This window comes from Ambystoma mexicanum, chromosome 3q (genome assembly GCF_040938575.1).
Source record: "Ambystoma mexicanum isolate Mex_15411 chromosome 3q, UKY_AmexF1_1, whole genome shotgun sequence".
NCBI classification, from domain to species: domain Eukaryota; kingdom Metazoa; phylum Chordata; class Amphibia; order Caudata; family Ambystomatidae; genus Ambystoma; species Ambystoma mexicanum.
Window position 1 is genome coordinate 450,895,664 of NC_090926.1, and position 21,279 is coordinate 450,916,942.

Genomic DNA, 21,279 nt, shown 5'->3' on the forward strand with positions numbered 1-21,279 from the left:
TCTCCCGCCACACCAGATCCCCAGGAAGATCCTCACTCTGGTCCCACAGACTCTTCAAGGAGTTTCTCAAAAGACTTTCCCGATCTTTCCCACCGGTGAAGGCTCCTGCCCCGGGTTGGGAACTCGATCTGGTTCTGACGAGGCTCATGGGGTGGGTAGGCCCCTTTGAGCCAATGCATCAGGCCCCACTCAAGTTTCTATTGTGGAAGACGGTTTACCTGGTGGCCATCACCTCTGCCAGATGTGTAGGTACGATCCAGGCCCTATCCTGCAAGCAACCGTACCTGACTTTCCACGAATAAAGGGCAGTACTACATAGGCACCCCTCTTTCATGCTGAAGGTTCAGTCAGAATTCCTCATCAACAAGCCTTTGGTGTTACCTGTTTTCTTCCTGAAACCTTTGTCGCCGGCAGAAAGGGCCTTGCGCTTGCTGGACATAGCTTGTGCCCTGAAGTTCTACGTGACGCGCACAAAGGGTTTTTGGAAGATTTCAAAACTGTTCGTGAACTTTGGGCATGTGAACCATCTGAAGGCATTGTCCAACGCTTCCATTTCAACGTGGCTCTCCGGCAGCAGCCCACTCCACCAGAGCGATTCCTGTGACAACAGCGTTCCTGTCTGGTGTGCCCTGCAGGGCTGCTACATGAAGTCCATGCACACCTTCACGAAGTTCTACTGCGTCGACAGGGATTCCATGGAGGAGTCCAGAGTCGGTCAAGCAGTGCTTCGCAACCTGTTCGCTTGAGGTGAGCCTGTTCCAGAGGTAAGAGTTAATTGCTTCTGTTGAGCCTTGCCACCTCCTGTGGCTGTGTAATGTTGTACTGCTATGTATTAGTTATTCATGAACATGTGAATCCATGCCAGACCCCATTCTGGAGAAGGTTTAAGTTACTTACCTGTAACTATTGTTCTCCAGCATGGGTCTGGCATGGATTCACATGCGAACCCTCCCTCCGGCCCCTCTGCGGCTCTTCGTGGTCATACTGTCACTTTACGTGCTTACCAAATCTGAAGATGGCTGCCAGAGGAGGGGCTTATGGAGAGGACTGTCATTGGATGGGGGCAGTATGACACAGAGGACAGTGTTTGGTTTAGAGGAGAATTAACGTTTTAAAGTGAAACTGTTTTTTCTTTTACCGAGGATTCCCAGCTGGACGACGGGGACTATTCATGAGCATGTGAATCCATGTCAGACCTATGCTAGAGAACAATAGCTACAGGTAAGTAACTTAAACCTTATGTGTAATTTGGTGGTATTTAGGGTTGTGTGCACTGGCTTGTGCCCGTACGGGGAAGGTCCAGTGTCCGGGTTTGTTTGTTTGTGTGTGTTGCTTGTGTTGGGTGTGAGGTTGGCTAGCTCAGTGGGCTTGTATAGTGTTTGGGTGGTGTGTTTGAGGGATTAGAAGTAGTGTTAGACAAATTTAGCGAGTAGCCAAAGCACTATTTGGCTAATCTACACTGTCCTTTCTGTTGTGAAAAATGGCTAATCTCCATAATTCTATCTAAGTGTGAAGCATGGTTCCGGGATGGTCACTGATGTATCTTTGAAAGGTTGGGAAGCTCACCTATCGGATCTGACGGTGAGTGAACTGGAACACACAGCGATCGGGCTGTCCCTAGTTTCCTTCTTCCCATATGTAAAAGGTAAATGTGAACTGTTCCTGATTGACAGCACAGTAGAAATGCACTACCTCAACAAGAGGGGTGGTATGGGTTCCTCTGCAGAGAAGCAGTGTGACTGGTTCTGGGCTGTGGAGAAAGGTGCATCTCTGGCTGCAGGTCATGTTGCTGCTACAGAAAGTCATGGCGGATTATTGAACAGACAGACTTCCACCAGAAAGCTCTGGAGGAGATCCTCTCCCCCTGGGGGAGTCCTTGGGTGAACCTTTTCACTTCCAGTGTCAACAGGAAGTGCTGGGTTGTTCTACTCCAGGGAATTTCCTCGGCAGGGAGGTCTGGAGGATGCTTTTGCTATTGACTAGACGTTTAACTTCATCTTTGCGTTCCTGCCAAACCCTATCATTCCGTTGGTTCTCGGGAGACTACACCCATTTGTGTCCATGTTGATTTTGATATCTCTGGACTGGGCTCAGAGAACGTGGTACCGGGAGCTGCTGGACATGTCCATCATCCCTCTGGCACCTCCTGAAGGGAATGGGTCTGATCTCCTAGTCAGAGGGGTGGAGTACCCACCCGAACCTCAGCTGCCTGAACCTTTTTGCTCGGCTGCTGAGCAAGTGAGTGGGTCATGGAGTGGGACTTGTCGGTCAACATCCTGGTTGTACTTCTCTCAGCTCGGAGGCCCACCACTAAGTCTATTTCCTGCTGACGACATACGTTTTCAGCTTGGTGCTGGGAGAGGATCTCGATCATTTATTCTGTCCCTTTTCCTCGCTTTTGGATTTTTTGCCGTACTTGACAAGGAAGGCCTGTATATCGGCAATGTAAAGGGGTACCTGGCCGCTAGCTCGATAAAGACTCCTCAGCAAGGCTCTTTTTTTCACAATTTCCCCTGTTATACATCATTTTCCACCACAGTAGTTTGTGGTTCCGGGATGGGATTTGAATTTAGTGTTGCCATTCCTTATGGGCCCTCCATTTGAGCTTTTGCATTCATGTTCTTATATTGTTCACCCGTAAGGGGATTTTCCTCATTGCCATCACTTCCACGAGACTTGTGAATGAGCTATAGGCATTATGTAAAACCTCCCTGATCAACTGCCCTTGAAGAGTACAAACTAGGGCAAATGGGTTCCAATTGAAATTTGGCCACTAGATTGCTTCTGTGGAACACGCGAGGGATCCACCATCTTTGTTGCAACAGGGAGTTTTGGGATGGGGCTGGCCTGATCTGTCTGCAAGAAACATTTATGCTAGATAGTTCGGTTGTGGATGGTTTTGTCGTTTTGCATGAGCCAGCCCAAAAAGGGCAAAAGGGAAAACCCTTTTGCAACTTATTGAGTGCCTGGCGACTTTCTCCAGGTTCCAGGGTAGAAAATCCCCTAGTGGGGCATGGTGACATCCTGGTTATAAAGATTACTTGGTGGGACACTGATTCTGTTTGGAAGTTGTTGATTGTGCTAAACGCCTATTATAACCCTGCCTCAACATGTCTGGTTAACTTTTTATCTGAAATAATGTGCACTGAGTCTTACTGTGCCTCAAAAGAAACCAGACTTGTCATCATGGGTGACATTAATTCAGAATGTCTAGATGCTACCTGGTACAATCAAGGATCTGCCCAGCAATGCTCGCAGAACGCAAGTTAGGGGGAGATTGGTACGCTCTTTTTTTTTTTTTTGGATGAATGTGACTGAATACCATTAAATGGTAGAACTGAGGGGGACATTCCGCCTAAATACACCTGGTCTAGTGGTAGCCATCAGTCGACACTAGACTACGTGTTTACCTGGGACTTCATGGTGATTTGTTTTCATGGTTTGAAGCAAGGGCGTAGGAGACCCATAAAATCTGGAGGGGACCGGGACACTTTCAGACTTTGTCATTCGCGGCAGCATCCCCCTGCTCCCTCTGATTAGGAGTCCTGTCGTGGCTCCATATACAATTGTGATGCCCAGCCTGCGGGGCATCGCGGTGCGTGATGTACTGTGTGCCAGCCTACCTGCAACTCTCTTTTGACACATTGTCCATCAGAATAATCAGTCTGCTACTTATATAAGTGCACGTTGTCCCGGTTGTGATGTCCTTTGTACCTCTGTGGCAACCCTACAAAAGAGTACCTTTCTGACTTGGCCAAGTATCTTTTTAGTTTTAACTGGAGGGTGGGGTGTTCCATCAGAAAGTACATTGAGTGTGTGATTTGGTAAAAAATCGGAGCTTGAAAGGTATACCACCCAGCACCGGTCAGATAGCACAGTGAGCTAAGCGCTTGCCCCTGATATCTGTGCGCAAGCTGTTGTGGCAGGTTCAAATCCTGGCAGGGTCAACTCAGCCTTTCATCCTTCTGAGGTTGATAAATTGAATACCACTCTGTGGGATAATAATGTCTTCTGTTATTTCAGCGCTTTGAGAGCCTATGGGTGTGTAGCGCTATATAAGAGATACATTATTATTAGTGTAGCATTTAAGCAGAATGCACTTGCCGAGATAAAATCAGAATGTTTACTACTTTCTGCTGCCTGAATGTGTCTACTCCACCCTTGGGGGTTACACCAGCATGTTTTAAATGACTGAAGACATCCTGTGTCCACTATTTGATGGTGTTACTGTTTACTCACTTTTCAGCCTTTTCAGATGTTTTGGACTCTAACTCCAATTAGCCACGGTCTGCATAGTCCAAAACATCTGGAGGGACACAACATGAGAAATTATCATAATCACCACTTGTGATAGAAGAAAACAGACCTGTTATAGATTACATATGGTGAACGGCAGATGGCAGATTACAAGCAAACACAAATCAGCCCTTTAAATAGTCAGCGAATTGCACCTTCGTTTCTGTGATCTGGGTCTAATCTATAGCTTGAATTTTGGTAGCGCACAACTCCACCTTTCATCCTTCCTTTATGGATAAAAAGCGTTAAACTAAATTGGTTAGTAGTTCTCACACCTTCACATTCTATCAAGAGAGACTAAGAAATACCTCACACCGCCCCCCACACACTCAAGATACGACTTGAAGCCCAGGCCTGCCGAACTCCTCCCATGAAAGTGTGCGACTGCACTAATTGCCACGGTCCTCCATAGCGGTGCAGCACCCAGTTTCTAAAAGCGCTAGGAAGCACCACACATGAGGCAGCATTTTAGCGCTATATAAATATCAGTAATCACAATAACATGAGGCAGGCTCTACCCCGGCCCTGCTGGCCCAACGGCCCCAGCCAACGCCCATGGCTCCCCAGTGCCACCAAACCACATTGCACAATCCACGAGCCATACACAGACAGACTCTAGTCTATTGTCGCCATGTCCGAAAATCATGGGCCATTGCTATGCCAGTACCACGCTTACAGTTTGGAAAAACCAGTTCGGGGAAAGGGACATGATGTTGGTGGTTCTGTTTATAGTCAAATATGTTTGGACAGGATTCGTTTGAAACTGAATCACGACAGAGTCAAAGTCGGACGTGTTTTTTTTTTAATTATTTTTTTTGTATAGCTGCCCCCTTTCCATTTGAAGCCTCTCTAGATGTCATGGATACATACATTTGAGAACATGCTAGATTGATAACCATGCAAATCGTTTTCAAACATTATATGAATCTGTCATACATTTTGCACCCTCGCAAATAAATAAAAAGTATCTAGACAGTAGACTTACTGTCTAAATACATTATTTAGCATGCATTTCAAGCACACATTGAAATCCCTTAAACGGCCTACAATAAAGCAAAAAGAAACCTCTTTGAATAATTCAAGCGGCCTATTATGCATTCGAATATCACACAGGCCTCCCTTTTCATTTGATCTTCCCAGGTCTTAAAAAGGGATGTGTCCATATTGACTGGCTGGGTGGTGGTGCAGCCCCTCCCATCTGCGGGTTTAAAGCCAGGTTTGACAGAAATGAACACCTATTTATATCCCAGGTGGCCACAAAAACCGGCCAAAATATAGCCCAACAGCTTGGCAGGAAGTCTGCATCAACCCTGTGGGTATTCTGTTATTACTGAATAGTACACAAGTGCATCAAGTGTTTCATCTGACGCTGTAAAGTGAATATACAGCTTACTTATTTTAGAAGTGTCCTCCCGTGTACGGGGGACTTGGTTCTCCTTTTGTCTGGCCCTGTGTCTGTATGCAACTAACTGTTCACCATACTCAAGGTTTAGGAAACTCTTGGACTTCAAGGTTAACTATTCAGACTTTTCCCTCCCAAATATACCCTCATGTCATAGAGCAATGTTTTCCCTGTGTGCGATTAGTTTGGCGAAAGAGAAGATGGCTGCTGTACCTGGGGGTTGAAGTCTCATTAAACCTCGTACAAGCACTAGCCGCTAATGCACAAGGATAAGATGAAGCCCGGCATTCGAAGGGGGTAGAGCTTGAAGCGAACGCTGTAGGGGGAGATTGGTATTATAAAAATGGTTCCTCAGTACATGTTTAGCATGCTCCACCCCCCCACCACCCCAACCCCTCCAGGTTAAAAAAAGAAAGATTGTGGCACTTAGACACATGACTTTAACACCATTGCTATGCGACAATGAAAAGACCCTCGGAATTTCACTGTGAGATTTTAAAACAGAAAGATGATTGAAGCGAGTTTGGCTTCCCAAATGTAGAGAACAATCAGTCATAGAATTTACATGTGTCCATCATTTGACTTCTGCTAATCCCTCGCTGCCCATATTCAATGGCTACCCCCTGCTTTGCTACCAATGGAATTGTGGGGAACGGACGAATGCTTGACCTTGTGTAATCTAATATTCTCTTTGGAATCACCATTCACCATGAGTGAACCATATCATTGCTCCTCTTCTGTTTCATTAGATTACGCAGCTGCTTAAATGCTGATATTTTTTTTTCTTCATGCCGGCATGAACCTCACCATTCAGTCACACGGTCACTCCCCATGCTTAACTCACGCACTACTCTCTCCTACTCGGTCTTTCCCCACACAGGCACACCCCGCTTAGCGCTCCTCCTCACCAAACCATGCCGCACGCGGTCCAGCCTGCACACTCAGGGGTCACTTTCACTTACCTTAGTTAGTAGGCTAATTGGGTCTCGTTGAGTCTCAGGCTGCCTCAGGACTAGTTGAGTCGGCGTTGCAGCAGAGCAGGAGTCCCACACTCATCTCTCAGGAGCACGCGTTGCTGCCTGGCTAGTGGCTTCTTCTGGAAGCTGAGGTCGGAGGCTGCGCTTCAGTGCACTGCACACTCGAGTCGCGGGGGGGTGCAGGAGGAAAACACGAGCAAGCTGCAGAGTTGTTGTTGTAGCAAGATAGGAATCTTTAGTAGTACCTGCTGCTGCGTGCAAACTTCAGAGTCTGAAGTTTGCACGCATCACAGGCTGCAGACAGAGACACACAAACTGGGGGGGATAAATGCCATTGTATCCCCCCCACTTCAAATTGCGGGGGGGGATTTGCCCCCCCCCCCTCCCCTCCACGTCCTATCCCCTCGGCTTAAATTTTAAATGCTGCCAGGGAAGTGACCACTCTCAGCTGCTGACTTCATTGGTAGGGTTTAATAGTGTGGGGTCTACGACACAGCCTCCAGTTCTTATTGAGATCATGCCCCGAGATCAAGTGCTCGTTTGGCGTCCCAAAATAGCTGATCACTTTGACGTGAAAGTAGAACGCTTATTGGAGGGAACCTTCATCGATATGCCACCTGATGCGTTTGACCCCCTTTTACTGCAAAATGTAATACCCCTGTCTATGTTGAGCCAAAAATGATCACGTCCCAATTTCTTGCATAAATGCAACATAGCGGTGAGCCTAAGAAAAAGAAAACCAAGACAGGACATCGGGAAAGCAAAAAGGTTGGACCCTGTGGCTCTTATGCTGATAGGTAAACTTACACAAACCTATAGAAATAGTCTAAGGGGCCGCAGGTACTTACTTTTTCAAAAAGATGCAGCGTTTATGTGCCTTGAGCTCAAGGAATATGTAGAATTTTTGGCAGTTTATTCAGTTTTACTGGATACAGCTTATATCACACAATAAAAATAAACCTCCCTATTTGGTTTTCTCCAAAGAGACGATGATGTTGAGAGAGACCTTCTTTCCTTCCAAAGGTGGTCTCCGACTTCAATCTCTCTCAAAAGATCCATCTTCCATTGTTTTTTCCTCTGCCTCATCCTTCCAAGGCAGAAAAGCTATTCCATTGGCTGACTGTGTGGGCTGTCAGCTACTACGTGTCTCGGACGAGGGACGTTCCAAAGGTTTACCAGCCATTTGTGGGATATGCTGTTGCCCGTGCTGGCAGAGCTGCAACTGAACTGACTCTAGGTCAATCATTCTTTGCATATCGGTATGCTGTGATCTGGATGGGGGAAGGATGTGCAGAAGGTCTCTAGCTCATTCTTCCAGACGTCTGGCTGAAACCTCTACCCTTCAGAGGGGTGCTGGGAGCGGTCCCTATCTTGGTAATTTGCCAATCGTCTATGGTTGCTACTTTGAACAGGTTTGCCAAATATTACTACTTGGATTCCCTTTGGGTGCAAGACTTCCGCTTTGGCAGTGTGGCAGTCCAGAGTTTTCTGATTTATTTGGTGTCCTCTTGCTTGCCTCTGGGAGTCTATCATAGAAGAGGAATCTGTGGATTCAAGGAAGGCAGTAGAAAAACATATTCTTTACCTCTTGGTAATGTTCTTTCTGGTGGATGTTCCTCCCATGGATTCCACATTGTCATCCCAACCTGCCCCACTTGGCGGATCACTAGTACACCTTCATTAGTTCTGCAACCCCCTCAGCAAAAGAGTGCCAGAAGAAAAAGGTGCAACTATGGTCACTGGGCACGGAGTCTCAATATACACTGGCACCAACTTCGCCGACAAGGGGTGCATAAAGACTTTGGGGGGAGTTCCCTGGTGGCAGAAATATTTCCAGAGATCAGCTGCACTGAGATGGAATAGATGAGGAATCCGTTTGAGGAACATTCATCAGACAGAACGTTACTTAGAGGTAAATAATTATTTTTGTCACAAATTAGTTTGTAAAGTATTTGCTTTCTACAAAACATTAATATACATTTGACTTAATAAACAAGTTAGTTTAATGTATCCTTCTGGTGATATTTTGTGTGCAGAGGTAGTCTTATTTGCATAACAAACAGCATCAGTTAGAAAGGATGAAACTATGTATTCCTTTGGGGATGGTTCACAAAAAGTAAACTTGCACTGTACAATACATTTCAAATAGTCTAATACTAGTAACTGCACAAAATAAGTTTCTTTTACCTTATTTCAATTTCCTTTTCATCTGAAAACGTATGAAATCCTGCTTTTCCGCATCACAGAACCTCCTTACCCTGCTCTTGCAGGGTGCACATAATGTCAGCACCCGTGCTTGCACGTAGGGAATAGGCAACAAGCCACCATCTCCCATTTCAAAGAACAAGCAGAACTCTGCGTATCCCAGCAAGTGTAGTGTACACAGAATTCTCTTTTTTTTTTTTTTTTACACCATTAGACGTGAACCATGTGGCAATGTAAAAAAAAAATGCACATTACCCACACGTAGGCCAAACGGGTAATTTCCAGACCTCTGAAGTCCAGTCCACCACTGGATGAGCCACAGGCATCGCCTGTGGACTCTTCTTGCTTGTGCCCTTGTGTTGGTTGGCATTTGTTGCAAACCCTGTGGACTTGATCTGGTGTCGCTGCTGGAACCATCTGCAGTTTATGCCACCATTGCCATCAGCAGTCTTGAATTTTGATTAGTTTACCCTCCTGTTGTCTTCCTCTTGTGTACAGCGACTTGGGCAGCTTTGCTCTTTCCCTTAGTGCATCATCCATCCACAGGGTATTGCTTCCTTCCCTCTGACCACCACACACCTCTTGCCATCGACTGGGGTGGTAATAGTATGACTTGTTCCTGTCTGGTAAAATTACTGTATATTGTGATAACCATTTTGAACAGTGTAATAGATCATTATTTATTTTCACTTCTTGGGGAATTTCTATAGATCGTGTATCTTTTTCTCTTTTCAGTGCTGTTTTGTATAGTTGTCTTATCAGTCGCTATTGTACAATTTCTTAGACATATTCAAGCAACAGCGTGGATGATGGAAGCCTGGCATAACTCAAGTCTGCTTGTGAAATCGATACATTCATCATTTGGGTTCTTGCTTTGTCTATATTAGGATCGTAGACTTCCTATCACACTAGCACTTTACAGGTTGCATACGTCCAGGCGGTCATTAACCTCTGTAGTAAATTGCGGTAAATAGAACGCTTGATGGGCATGGCCACTGAGAGATTCATTGAAGGGGACAAGTTTAGCGACAGTGCTAGCTTTATGACGTTTCAGCAGGAAGTGTTCTTTACCAGATATTAGTGAAGTTCATGCTAACTGCCTAACATTACAGAATGTTTTTTTACAGTTAATGAGTATTCGGACAGGGAGGTGTTGCTCGCCCTTGTGAGCAAATGGCCAGCACTTTCCACTGCAGCTTACATGTACACAACAGATGCAGTAGTGAGCTGTGTCACCTTGCAGAACCTTTTTTATTTATTTGTGATTCCAGTCCGAGTAGAATGTATAAGTGAGATTGAATATGCTGGGTGTGAAGTATGCCTGCTGTCTTCAACGCCTGCAGAGGTATTTGGTGAGCGAGGTGTGCTATCTGATGCTGATAAAGGGCAAATGTTGGCACTGACTTCGGAATTTACCTTATTCAGATCCCTTTAGAAATATGTTGGTGGCTCAACAATGTCTAGACTGCAGTCCTGGGGGCATTGCATTGCTCCTCTGTGTTTCAGGACTGCAACACAATTCATGACGCACTTACCTAGTTACTTGATGCACTACTGCAGAGAGGGTTACACTGCTCCATTATCCATCATTTGCCAGACATTCCTTGCGATATTGCATAAAACTATGAATCGCAGTCCAGTGTGAAGGCATCATGGAGCAAGACACGGACAACAAATTCAAAGGTCAAAACAAATAGGTTTAATAAAGCAAATATCAGGATGGTAGAAGGCCTAACTTTCCATATGCTAAGGTGGGATTTACCTACCTGATGTCTGAGTTAAAGAGTTCAACATAAATGTCTGTCTGTGTGCAAAACCTATCCTTGCCCTCACAACTAAAGCTAAACCATGTCAGTAAAAAAAGAAATGATAAGCACAGCTCTGAGCTTCTTCCAGCTGTTAGCTTACGTTTCAGCTCTCCTCCCCCAAGTTCAAGCAAGTTCCTCAAGTTTACCTTTCTCCAGTTCAATGCAACACAGTTCCACACAATCCTCGGGCTTCCCTTCCCGAAAGGTTAGAACGCCACAGTTAGAAAAAGTCTTGAGGCTCAATCCTCAAGAAAGGACTTGCAGTTAATCAGGTCTCGGGGCTCCCTGCCCCAGGATTTCAACGTTGCACCTGATATTTGTTGTCTTTCACAGTTCAGCGCAGCACTTAAAGTACTTCTCTTGGTTTGTTTCACAATATAGAGTTTCCTGAGGTTTCACAATACTTGTCTTCACTGTTGTGTCAGCTTTGAAACAGTATTGCCTTATTGTATAAGCGCCTATCAAACAAACAATAAAACAATAAACTCCCAAAAAGAGCACCTTCTGGTTGGCATCTTTTTCACCAGCTGTTAGGCAAAGTTTGTATACAGTACCCTCTGGGAACACTGCACACAACTATGACCACAGGTGTAAACAAACCAACCGTTGGTATAAGTATGTACTACAGTTTTGGAAGCGGGGATGGGCAGCCAGGCTTATCTCAAGAGGGGAATGGGAGCAGTAATGTTACACAGAGGTCTACAATCACAGGTGTTCAAATAAATTCTTACACTCAAGGTTTCTTTGATAAATACTTATTAATATATTTATCTGTCAGTTATAAAACATTCATTAGAAGGAGGCAATTATATAATACACAAATATACTTCAATACTATTTCAGAATACTTTTCAAGAGGTGTAAAAGGCAAAGATTATTAGAACATGAAAGGTTACAATTATTCTTAGACAGTGCAAATGCTTATAGTTCACCAGAAGAGTCAATTCAATAGGCTAGTGAAACTCAGTGGGCTAAAGTCTTGGATAGGATAAAGCAGTTCTGGTCAGTAAACGGTAAAGTCTCTGCACAATTTCTCAGAAGTAGTTTGTAAAACAAAAAGAATCATTTGTTGGGTCACAAGCTGAATAGGCCTGCGAGTTGCAAAAGTTTCAAGCACTTTCACCACGAGAGGCAAGTACTCGGTCTTGTTTCACAGTACCTTACAATGAAGAAAGAGATGCAGCTGATGACTTCTGTTCCTGCCAGTTCCTACAGATCTCGCTGTTCTGTGTCTGTCATGGGGATAAGAGGGAGGACGTCCGGGGACTCCTGCACTGCACTCGGACTGGTCAAATACTTGCAATTGGCAGACTTCAATTCCGATGGCTGTAAGTAGCGCACACAAGCTGGTGTCCCTCTCCCTGGTCCTACGGTTTCCTGCAGCAACTCTGAGGAAGTTCAACCAGCTCCGAGATGGGTATCCAGGTGGCTTACTTTGGAGTTGATTGGTCCCAACAACTTAAAGTGAGAAGTCGTCCTTTGCAGGGCTTCTCTGTCGATGCAAACTTGCCAATTCAGACCTGCAGCAGGGCTTCACCAGGCAAACCAATGGACCAGGAGTGGCAGCAGTCGTCCTCTTCAAGCTCTTCTTCGGTTCCTTCGTCCAGTGGTCGACTCTGCCTTCCAAGCAAAGAGACTCTTTTTATTCAGTTCTCTCGCTCATTCATTCCAGCCTAGCTATCACTCACCCAGCAGGGTGGCTGTCCTTGCCGGACAGTCAGCCAGCCAATCGCCACATAGGCATTTTGGACTGCTAGGAAACTAAGCACAGGGAGTTTCGGGCACCTCCCTTACTTCCTGCCCACCCCAGACCCTCGGGCACCAGAGGCAGGTTTCACTCCTGAAGCCCGCCAAAGGCAAATGAACAAAGAGACCAAACCTGGTTTGGCGTGCAGAGAAAAACTCTAGAATTACCTTTCCACAAAGAAATGGCAAAAAAAGAAGACCGGGACCTGTTTTAACAAAGGATGCGCAGACGCCATCTTGAAAAACATGGCTCCCGCGATTTAACGTGACCGGAGCTACGAATAGTTCGCAGTCGGGAAAAATCATGGTAGTTTGTTGTAAGACCACTGCCACCAGCCATTCTGAGAGGAAAAGGTAGCATTTGACTGCTGCATGAGTATCTAGACACAGGGGATACTAAGTAACCCCTCCAGCACTCTATTGTAAGATAGGGTGTACTGGGTCTAGGAATTTAAAAAGACTAGTAAAGTCAATTTCACTTTACTTACTCTGGGAAACAGTAGTTTATCCCAGAGAAGGTAGTTCAACCTTGGGAAAGCCTGAAAGGCTTCCCTGTGTCACTGCACTGAGGGTGCTTTGTGACACAATTGAAAAAGATGATGCCTATGGAGTTGGTTAGGCTCCATAACCAAAGAAAACGAGATAAAACGCATCAAAATACATGAGAGAGCGGGAAAAAGGGCCACACTCTCCAGGTAAAAAAAATCAAGTCTGAAAAATCCAGCAAAGTTGCTGGGGATCTCTAAGGTGAAGGGAATTGGCAAATTTTTGAGAATTCTCCCTAACACCAGCTTATTTCTACCTGCTCAATAATGTTTTTGGCTTTCACAATTCAGGCCTTGCTGGTGTAGGCACAGTTGTCAGACAACACGGTCCACCCATCACAGGTCGCGCAACCAGGATCCCTTGGCTCTTCACACAGGTTCTGCTGCACAAATTCACATTCACCGAGTTTCTGATTGTCAGCCTCTTGGATTTGTGTGCAGCTTTACACTCGCCTGGCTGCTCCTGGTTAGCCTCTTGGCTTGGTTATAACGTGGCACACAATGCTTGTCTGTCTTTGACCTTACCACACTGTATTCATGTATAAAGTTCACTAGGAACGCAAGACCCTTCTTGCCCGGCTAACTATCACCCTATATCTATTACCCATTTTTTGGGTAAACTCATGGAGAAGCTTGTCATCCCCCAACTGACCCTCCACATCGAAATGGCCAGCTGCCTCCACGGCCACCAGTCTCGTTTTAGGGCTGCCTGAGGCACGGAAACTGCTCTCCTGAACACCCGCTGAAGACTCCGAACACTCCCTCTGTTCTGATCCTCCTTGATCTCTCTTCTGCTTTTGACAGTCAACCACGCCATCCTCGTGAACAGTCTCCATGATATACCATAGGCATCACGGACTGGGCACTGGCGTAGCTGACCTCCTTCCTTTCAAACAGACCTTCCCAAGTGCAAATGGGCCCTTTTCTCTCCTCCACCTCACTCTATACCTGAGGCGTCCCTCAGGGCTCTATCCTATTGCCTTGGATCTTCACCTTCTACTTGGCCTGCCTGATCTCTACTTTCTACCCTCCTTTCTAGTGTTACGCAGATGGCACACAGCTCTCTTTCAAGTTTCCTTCCACTACCTCCTCCCTCATACCCGGCTGCTATTCGGGCATGGTGCTCTTCCAATGGTCTCTGCCTTAATACCAGTAAGACAGAAATCCTTCTCATTGGGACATCTGCTCCTTCTACGCCCCCCCCCTCTGCCCTGACTCCCTGGGTCCTCTCCCCTCACCCACTTATGAGGCAAAAAACCGTGGGATCATCTTTGACTCCTCACTTTCTCTCCACACATCATGGACCTTGCCAAGAAGTCCAATTTTCAGTTACATCTCCTTGTGGGCATTCCTTTCCTCTCCTTCCCCCAGAAGCTCAATGTCTCCAGAGCCCTGGTTCTCTCTAGGCTAGACTACTGCAACAGCCTCTTCCTCAGCCTGCCTCTTTCCTCACTTCGCCCCCTTCCGCAAGTACGGAATAGGACTGCAAGACTTATCCTTGGCCTCAAGCCCAAGGACTGCGTCTCTCCAGCCTTAAAATCTCTCCAGTGGCTACCGGTGAACGCAAGGATCAAATTCAATACCCTTTGCATCATCCACAAGGCTGTCTGGGGCCTGGGACCTCTCTACATCCAGCTTTCCCTCCCTAAATACCTCCCGTTCTTCTGACTCCAACTCTTTGCAGGTCAAATATTTCTCCGAACAGAGAGTGGGAGGTAGATATCTTTTCTGGGCTGGCTCTTCCCTCTGGAAGGACCCCGCTTCAGACTTGATCCGGATCTTCTTAAGTTCCAGAAACTTCTCAAGACTTTCCTTTTCCCCTCTTCCTTCCCTCCCTTGCTAACTCTCCATCTGCCGCTGCGTCTGAGGCCTAGTTCCTTCAGTCATACAGGGGCCAGGCCACCCCCTACCAGTCCCAGAGCATCCTTTGCTAGCACTTGCCGCCGGCTCCCTTCCCCGGACTAGCCCAACTTGGTCCTCCCTGTCCACCACACTCATCCTCCCTTCCCCCCGTTCTCCTGGCACTTACCGCCTTGGCCCGACCAGCACTTGCCTGCCCCCACTCTTGGGAGTTCCCCACTCCTGCACCTCTTCCTCTACCCCCTCCCCCTGCCTCAACACCTTGTCATGCACTTGCACGGTAGGATTGTCACAGGGCCAATATAACCATTTTTGTTGCTGTAGTCTTTTTTTTATTGCCATGTCCTCCCCCTATCTTGTGGAAACAACCGTCTATAGGCACCATACAAATGTCCAATAAAATAAAAAAATAAAAATAATGGTGGTCTTACTCCTACCCCACATTTCTGTTGCACTCTTTCACATTTGCGCTCTTTTCCATAAGTTGTTTTCACATGGGCACTTTCCCCTTTGAGTTTCATCAGTTGCTAGCATTGCCCATAAAGTTTTTATTCTGTTTGACAATGTGCTTTGTTTCAGGTTTTCATTCAATTCGGAATTCAATTTACTTTGTTTCAGATTTTCATTCAGTTCGCTATAGAACATACTTCAGCTTTGTTTCAGGTTTTCATTCATACAGCACTTCGTAACTTATGCGCAGTCTGCTAGGAGCGCCCCGGCTTTTAAGTGGCTTTCCCCAACACTCACCATTCCTCTCCGGTGGCTCCTGCTGTTTCTGCTGCTTCCTTTCTGCTTTTCAGGCCGGTGGGCTAACCTCTGGGAGCACCGCTCGCATGCTGGGTGCTGGCTTGCACACCCCGGCAACTCCACTGTTGCTGCTCCAGCAACTCTACTGCTGCTGCTTGGACGCGGATGGGGTCCTCTCTCCTTTCTGCTTGCTCGCAGCCCCAGCTACTCGTTCCTCGACACACCTGTGGCAGCCCAACGGCCCAACTCGTCTTGGGCGCCGAAGGTCCTCTGGGCTGTCAGTCGGCGTCCTGGCTTCTCTTCAGGTCCCACCACAGCTACCACCTTTCGGAAAGGGTCCCCTGCTGGTCTCTCCAACAAAGGCCTCCCTGTTGCTCCATGTACTGCTCCACTGGTCTCCCTTTATACACCTTCAACCACTTGACAGGTTGCAGGCGTGGATTCTCAATTGGGCTTGCCTGTCCATAGATAATGTGACATGCCTTACCTTTAAATCACTCTACAGGCATCTTCTTCGTCCCTGTACCACAGTGGTGAAGTGAGGTTTTAGTGCTCATCTCTCCTAGTCGCCTCTTCCTTGTCCCAATACTGTCAGAAGTAAAATGTGGGGAAAGGAGGGGGGGGAGAGGTTTTACAATAGCCTATAAAGACCGGGGGAGGGTTAGGTTGGTCTTCAATCGGGAAGGGGGATACCATGTCTCACCTGTGGACAACCCACTGCCATTCCCCAAGGAGCCTCCACCTAGGTGATCATTCCTCGCTTCTCCACCCCCAGGGTCAGGATCCAAAGCGATGGCCTGTCCCTGGCCACCTAAGAAGAGGATCCAGGGGGAGTAGGAGTGTGGAAATAACCAAAAAATGAGTTTGTATTTACTACTATAAACATTAGCAACCATGCTCGTATGTAGTTAAATTTGTGCTAAGAAAGTGGTAGGTCTTGGCATTTGTATGAAGGCATTGTTTAAAAATAATGTTTTTGAAAAACAAAGACAGAAAAAACAGATTGGCGATGGGGCGGGGTGCAATATATAAAGTAAAATTCCCTCTGCCCCGTTTTGTTGAATCAAAAACAGTACATTAAACACAAGACCTTTCACACGATGCACAGCCATATGGATAGTCTTGGCACTGATGTGAAAACATGGCACCACCACAACACTTTAAGTTGAATATTTGCAGCAACCTACCACAGCTACTAGTATATACGATGGCCGTGTATGTTTTCAGTCCATTAAAACATTTGATTGATTAGAATTAAATTATAAAATTACTTGATTTAAATAATTCTTCTGGTTTAAATGCAACCATTGTATAACCGAAGACAGAAATCCAGGGGACAGGATTTACAGAAATATAAACATTATTTATTTAATACAAAAATAAAGATTTTGTGGGTCATCTCTGCTTTTTCACTCCCCATTCTGCGATTCTTCGATTCCAATCCATCTCAACTCTGGGGCTTTCCTCCTTCTCAGTCTCCAGTCTGGGTTACTCTTTTATTCCTCCCCACTTTGGCGTTTTGTTTTTCTCCCCACTCTAGTTTTTTATTTTTTTTATTTTTTTTTTTGCTTCTCTCCCCACTCTGGGCTTTCTCCAGCCCTGGAGTCCTCGGAGGAAAGCCCAGGCCTCCGGGATACATTGCAAGATATACAGTTTATTTTCAAAATCTCTTTATGGACATCACTTTATTCAAAGTGATAATGTTGGAATGTTTTTGTGTCTAGTCCTCTATCTTACGAAGAGTTCACCTTGACTGCTACCACTAGGTGAGCCAAGGAAAACCTAAGGAGGCAGTTTGTCTTAGGCGTATGAAGTGACCTTACAATGTGAACACTTGGTTGGGAGGATCCACTCTTAAGAGGATTTAGCTCAGCAAGGCCATTTAGTGATCGAGCACTCCTCACCCTAGTAACGCCTTCCATTCACACCCCGATGTTGTGTTTCCAACATGCACATACCTTTAGAATCAAACATGCCAGAGTATTAATCCTCAAATGATGTGGAAAGGCCTTTCCTTTTTGTTGTCATATTATAAAATAAATCATGACAACTGTAGGTTTCCTTACTATGTAATGCATGGCATACTGGGATCTATTTCAAATGGGGGAAAACAATGTTGGAGTTTGTGTTTGCTTTGAAGAAAGGTATTACATATTTAAAACAAATAGTAAATCTCCCATTAGCCTATGTTGCAGGTTCCTGGTGAAACTCCTAGGGCCAGGAGAAAACAATGTGCCACTTATGTATCCAAGATAAACTTAAAGCAATCTGAGCATGTATCTGTAAGCATTGTGCAGTTTATCGGATCATAACTTCTCCCCTTTCTAATTGAGATTGTTTGTTTCTGTGCAGTATCTGGACCAAATTAGGCAAACTATTTTTGAGAATCTGAAGATGTTGAACCACGCCCCTAGTGTCCAGATCCATGATGTTCCTTCTGACCTGATAAGCTTCGATAGGACCGATGAGCCTGATCCAGAAGAACGTGGTTCCGAAGATAATTATTCCAGGTATACCCACCAGTGTGCCATTGTCATGAAATATGTGATCAGAGCTTGAAATATAACCTGGTTGCTTGATGAGTAGCACTCGCCCAAGTCTGGCACGAGGTAGTGCCAAGTGTTTATAGACTCTTGAGTTTATCTATGATTGCTATTTCAAATAACTATAGCATGCAAAATGATGTGGTGCATACAGATTGATCTCAGATGCTGTGATGCATGAGCCGGGTTTGACCTTTTAGATATGTGCACACATGTCTACTGGTATTCTGAAGAAACACCGGAGGCTGTGGATGAAGTAAGTAAGTCCTTTATTTACAGGGACAGACCCCGTGGCCACACTGCCACTAAGCCTCACTCCACCTTTTCTAGCACCTGGAAGGCCGACCGCGTAACGATGCGAGCCGGCATTCCAGAGTGCATTATGACACTTCTCCCCCCCCTTAGCACATACCACATTGGGCAAAACAGAATGAAAACAAAGTAGAACAACCGAAAATATATGTGCATCAGTTAACTGTAATGACTCACAATTGTGACAATGGAGAAAAAGGAATAATGGGTAAAACGGATTTAAAACAAAAATGCACGTGATCGGCCCGCACGCCCACTGCAGCAATAATGCCACGCACCCTGTGGGCATGAACCCACGTGCAAACTAATGCCACACACAAGTTACTCACTACCACCCTCCCACACTTAATCTTTCATTCAAGGGGATTGGTTCCTCCGACGTATTCCACATCTGACAGTAATCACCACAGCTGTGCTGCTTCGGAAAAATTTTCTGCATCGATACGCCGTCCTCGAGGGCCTCCGTTGAGCCGACGTCACCGGATGTTATAAGTAGGAAGCACGACGCTCGTAGCCTCAGTTCCGTTTTTTCTGCGAACGTGTTCGCTTTAGAATCTCGGCGCACCTCGGTTCTTCTACCTTTTGAATCGGTGCTTCGTTCTTGGTTTTCTTGTTCGAAATATGTCTTCTACCCCGAGGTCCGGTTTCAAGAAGTGCTGCGGTTCCAAGATGTCACTTACAGACCAGCACGACGTCTGCCTGTGGTGCCTCGGCGAGGACCACGCTACCGATGACTGCGATGAATGCCAGTCTTTGAAGTCGAAGGCCTTGCGGGAGCGAAAGAAGAAGCTTTCTGTAGGTAGGGTTTCCAAACCCTGTAAATTGAAATCCGCTGGGCTTTCGACCGACTATTCGAGGGGCGACTCTCCGCGTCGGCGTAAGTCCAGGGGGTCTCGGTCCCAGAGTGGTTCCCGCCATTCCTCTGCCTCTTCTAGGCACTCGCGGAAGCACCGTCACAGGTCACCTTCCTCGTCGGAGGACTCTGCCAGACGGCGGGTGGCTTGTCCCAACAAGCATTCATCTCCGGCGGAATGGGCTGCATTTCGTTCAGAGATGATGTCGATTTTCGAATCGCAGGGCTCTGTTCCGTCCGCGCCTTCGCGAGAAGCCGGCAAGGAACGCGCTAGGGCCACCACTCGCACGCCTTCTAAGAAGACGTCGAGGCCATCAGCGCCATGTCCGTCGAGGGACTCTCTCGAGGCTCGGCCTCCGAGGAAGTCATCGAAGGACACGCTCTGGGCACCGCCCTCGAGGCCTGTGGTGAAGCCATCAGCGCCACGCTCCATGCCGATTCCGTCGAAGCCCTCGACGCCTTTTGTGGAGGCTTTACCGGAGGTACCCCGTATATCGGTGGAAACTCCAAGGAAGGCACTGAAGAAGTCAGTGAGGCCTGTATTTGAACCTTTTTCTGTGCCCTCTTCCAGGGATTTATTCCAGCCTCTGGATTACATCTCTGAGGTGGATGAAGGGTCTGATGAAGGTTTGGTTCCTGAGGAGATTCCTGACGAATTCTTGTCTGGTCATAGCCACTGGTGGCGCAGACCACCCCAAGTACTCCGTCACCCTTGACATGAGAACCCCCCCCTCAGCAATCTGGCTTCTGCCGTCTCTTCTTCGGACAACCACCTGGCCACATACTGAGGCTGTCCCGCCAGGTGGTATATCTCGAAGTTTGGCAGATTTATACCCCTTTTGTCATACGTGTTCTGCAGCTTCCATAGGGCCAACCATTTCTGGAGTTATGCCATATAAAGCCGCTGCATAAGCTTTGGAGTTCTGTAAAAAAGCGTTTGGGGGGCATGTATGGGATATTCATGAAAAAGTGTAACAGCCTGGGAAGAGCCCCCATCTTGAGCAAGGCCGCCCTCCCCACCATGGCTAGGGGACCTTCGCCCAAAACCCCATGCTGTTTTTGATGCCCTCCACTACCCTCTCCGTGTTATATTTATATTCGTCCGCAGCCGTATGATATATGTTAACCCCCAAGTATCTGAATGTACTAGTCTGCCAGGGTATCGGCAAGATAGGTAGTTTCCCTAGCGGGGCCCCCCTATATCTCCCCAGGGGGAACATGCATGACTTCTTGGGGTTTACTGCTATGCCAGAAAGGGCCGCATAACGTTCCATCACTTCCAGAACATGCTGCAAGTTTTCTTCTGGGAAGCGCAGGTACAACAGCATGTCATCGGCATATGATATCAGGTGCGGTCCCCCCTTCGTGTGGATCCCTATCTCTCCGTACTGTTTAAGGCAGATCGCTAGTGGTTCTAATGCAAGAATATACAGCATGGGGGACCAGGGGCAGCCTTGTCTTGTGCCCCTGCTAAGTTGCCATTTATCTGAGATTATTGCACCCGTTCTGACCCTGGCTATTGGGGAGGTGTATACCATTTTAACCCACCTCAAATACCCTGGGCCCATCCCGTACTCTTTTAGGGCCGCCAACATCCACGGCCATCTCACGGAGTCAAAAGCTTTTATTGGGTCCAGCGAGACTTATGCTATCTCGCCGGGGTCGCTCTGTCTGTTCTATAATGTGATGGATTCTCCTGGGATTGTTAGTAATATTCCTGCCCGGGACATAGCCTATTTGATCGGGGTGTATGAGTTTGCCAATTACCCCTTGTTAGGGAGAATTCTCTGTAAAGGCTAATTGCCCAAACCTAGTGAGTCCCCCAGCAGCTTTGCTGGATTTTTGGGGTTTATTTTTTCTCCTGCTAAGAGTGAGACTCTTTTTCTCCCACTCTTAGACATGATTTGAGGTGTTCCTTTGACTTTGTATGTATTCTATGGGATATGGGGTCCTTTACCCCATAGAGTTTCATGTGTTTTTGATAT

At 46.6% G+C, this 21,279-nt stretch overlaps 1 protein-coding gene across 3 annotated transcripts in view; it reads left to right on the forward strand.

Annotated features, from left to right (window-relative positions):
* Positions 1 to 21,279, forward strand: part of HDAC3 (histone deacetylase 3) — a 314,462-nt gene that overhangs the window by 241,526 nt on the left and 51,657 nt on the right. For all 3 annotated transcript variants that reach the window (XM_069654130.1, XM_069654131.1, XM_069654132.1), the window contains one exon: positions 17,939 to 18,096. In XM_069654130.1, coding sequence (XP_069510231.1) covers positions 17,939 to 18,096 — 158 coding nt within the window. The remainder of the gene's footprint in view (positions 1 to 17,938; positions 18,097 to 21,279) is intronic.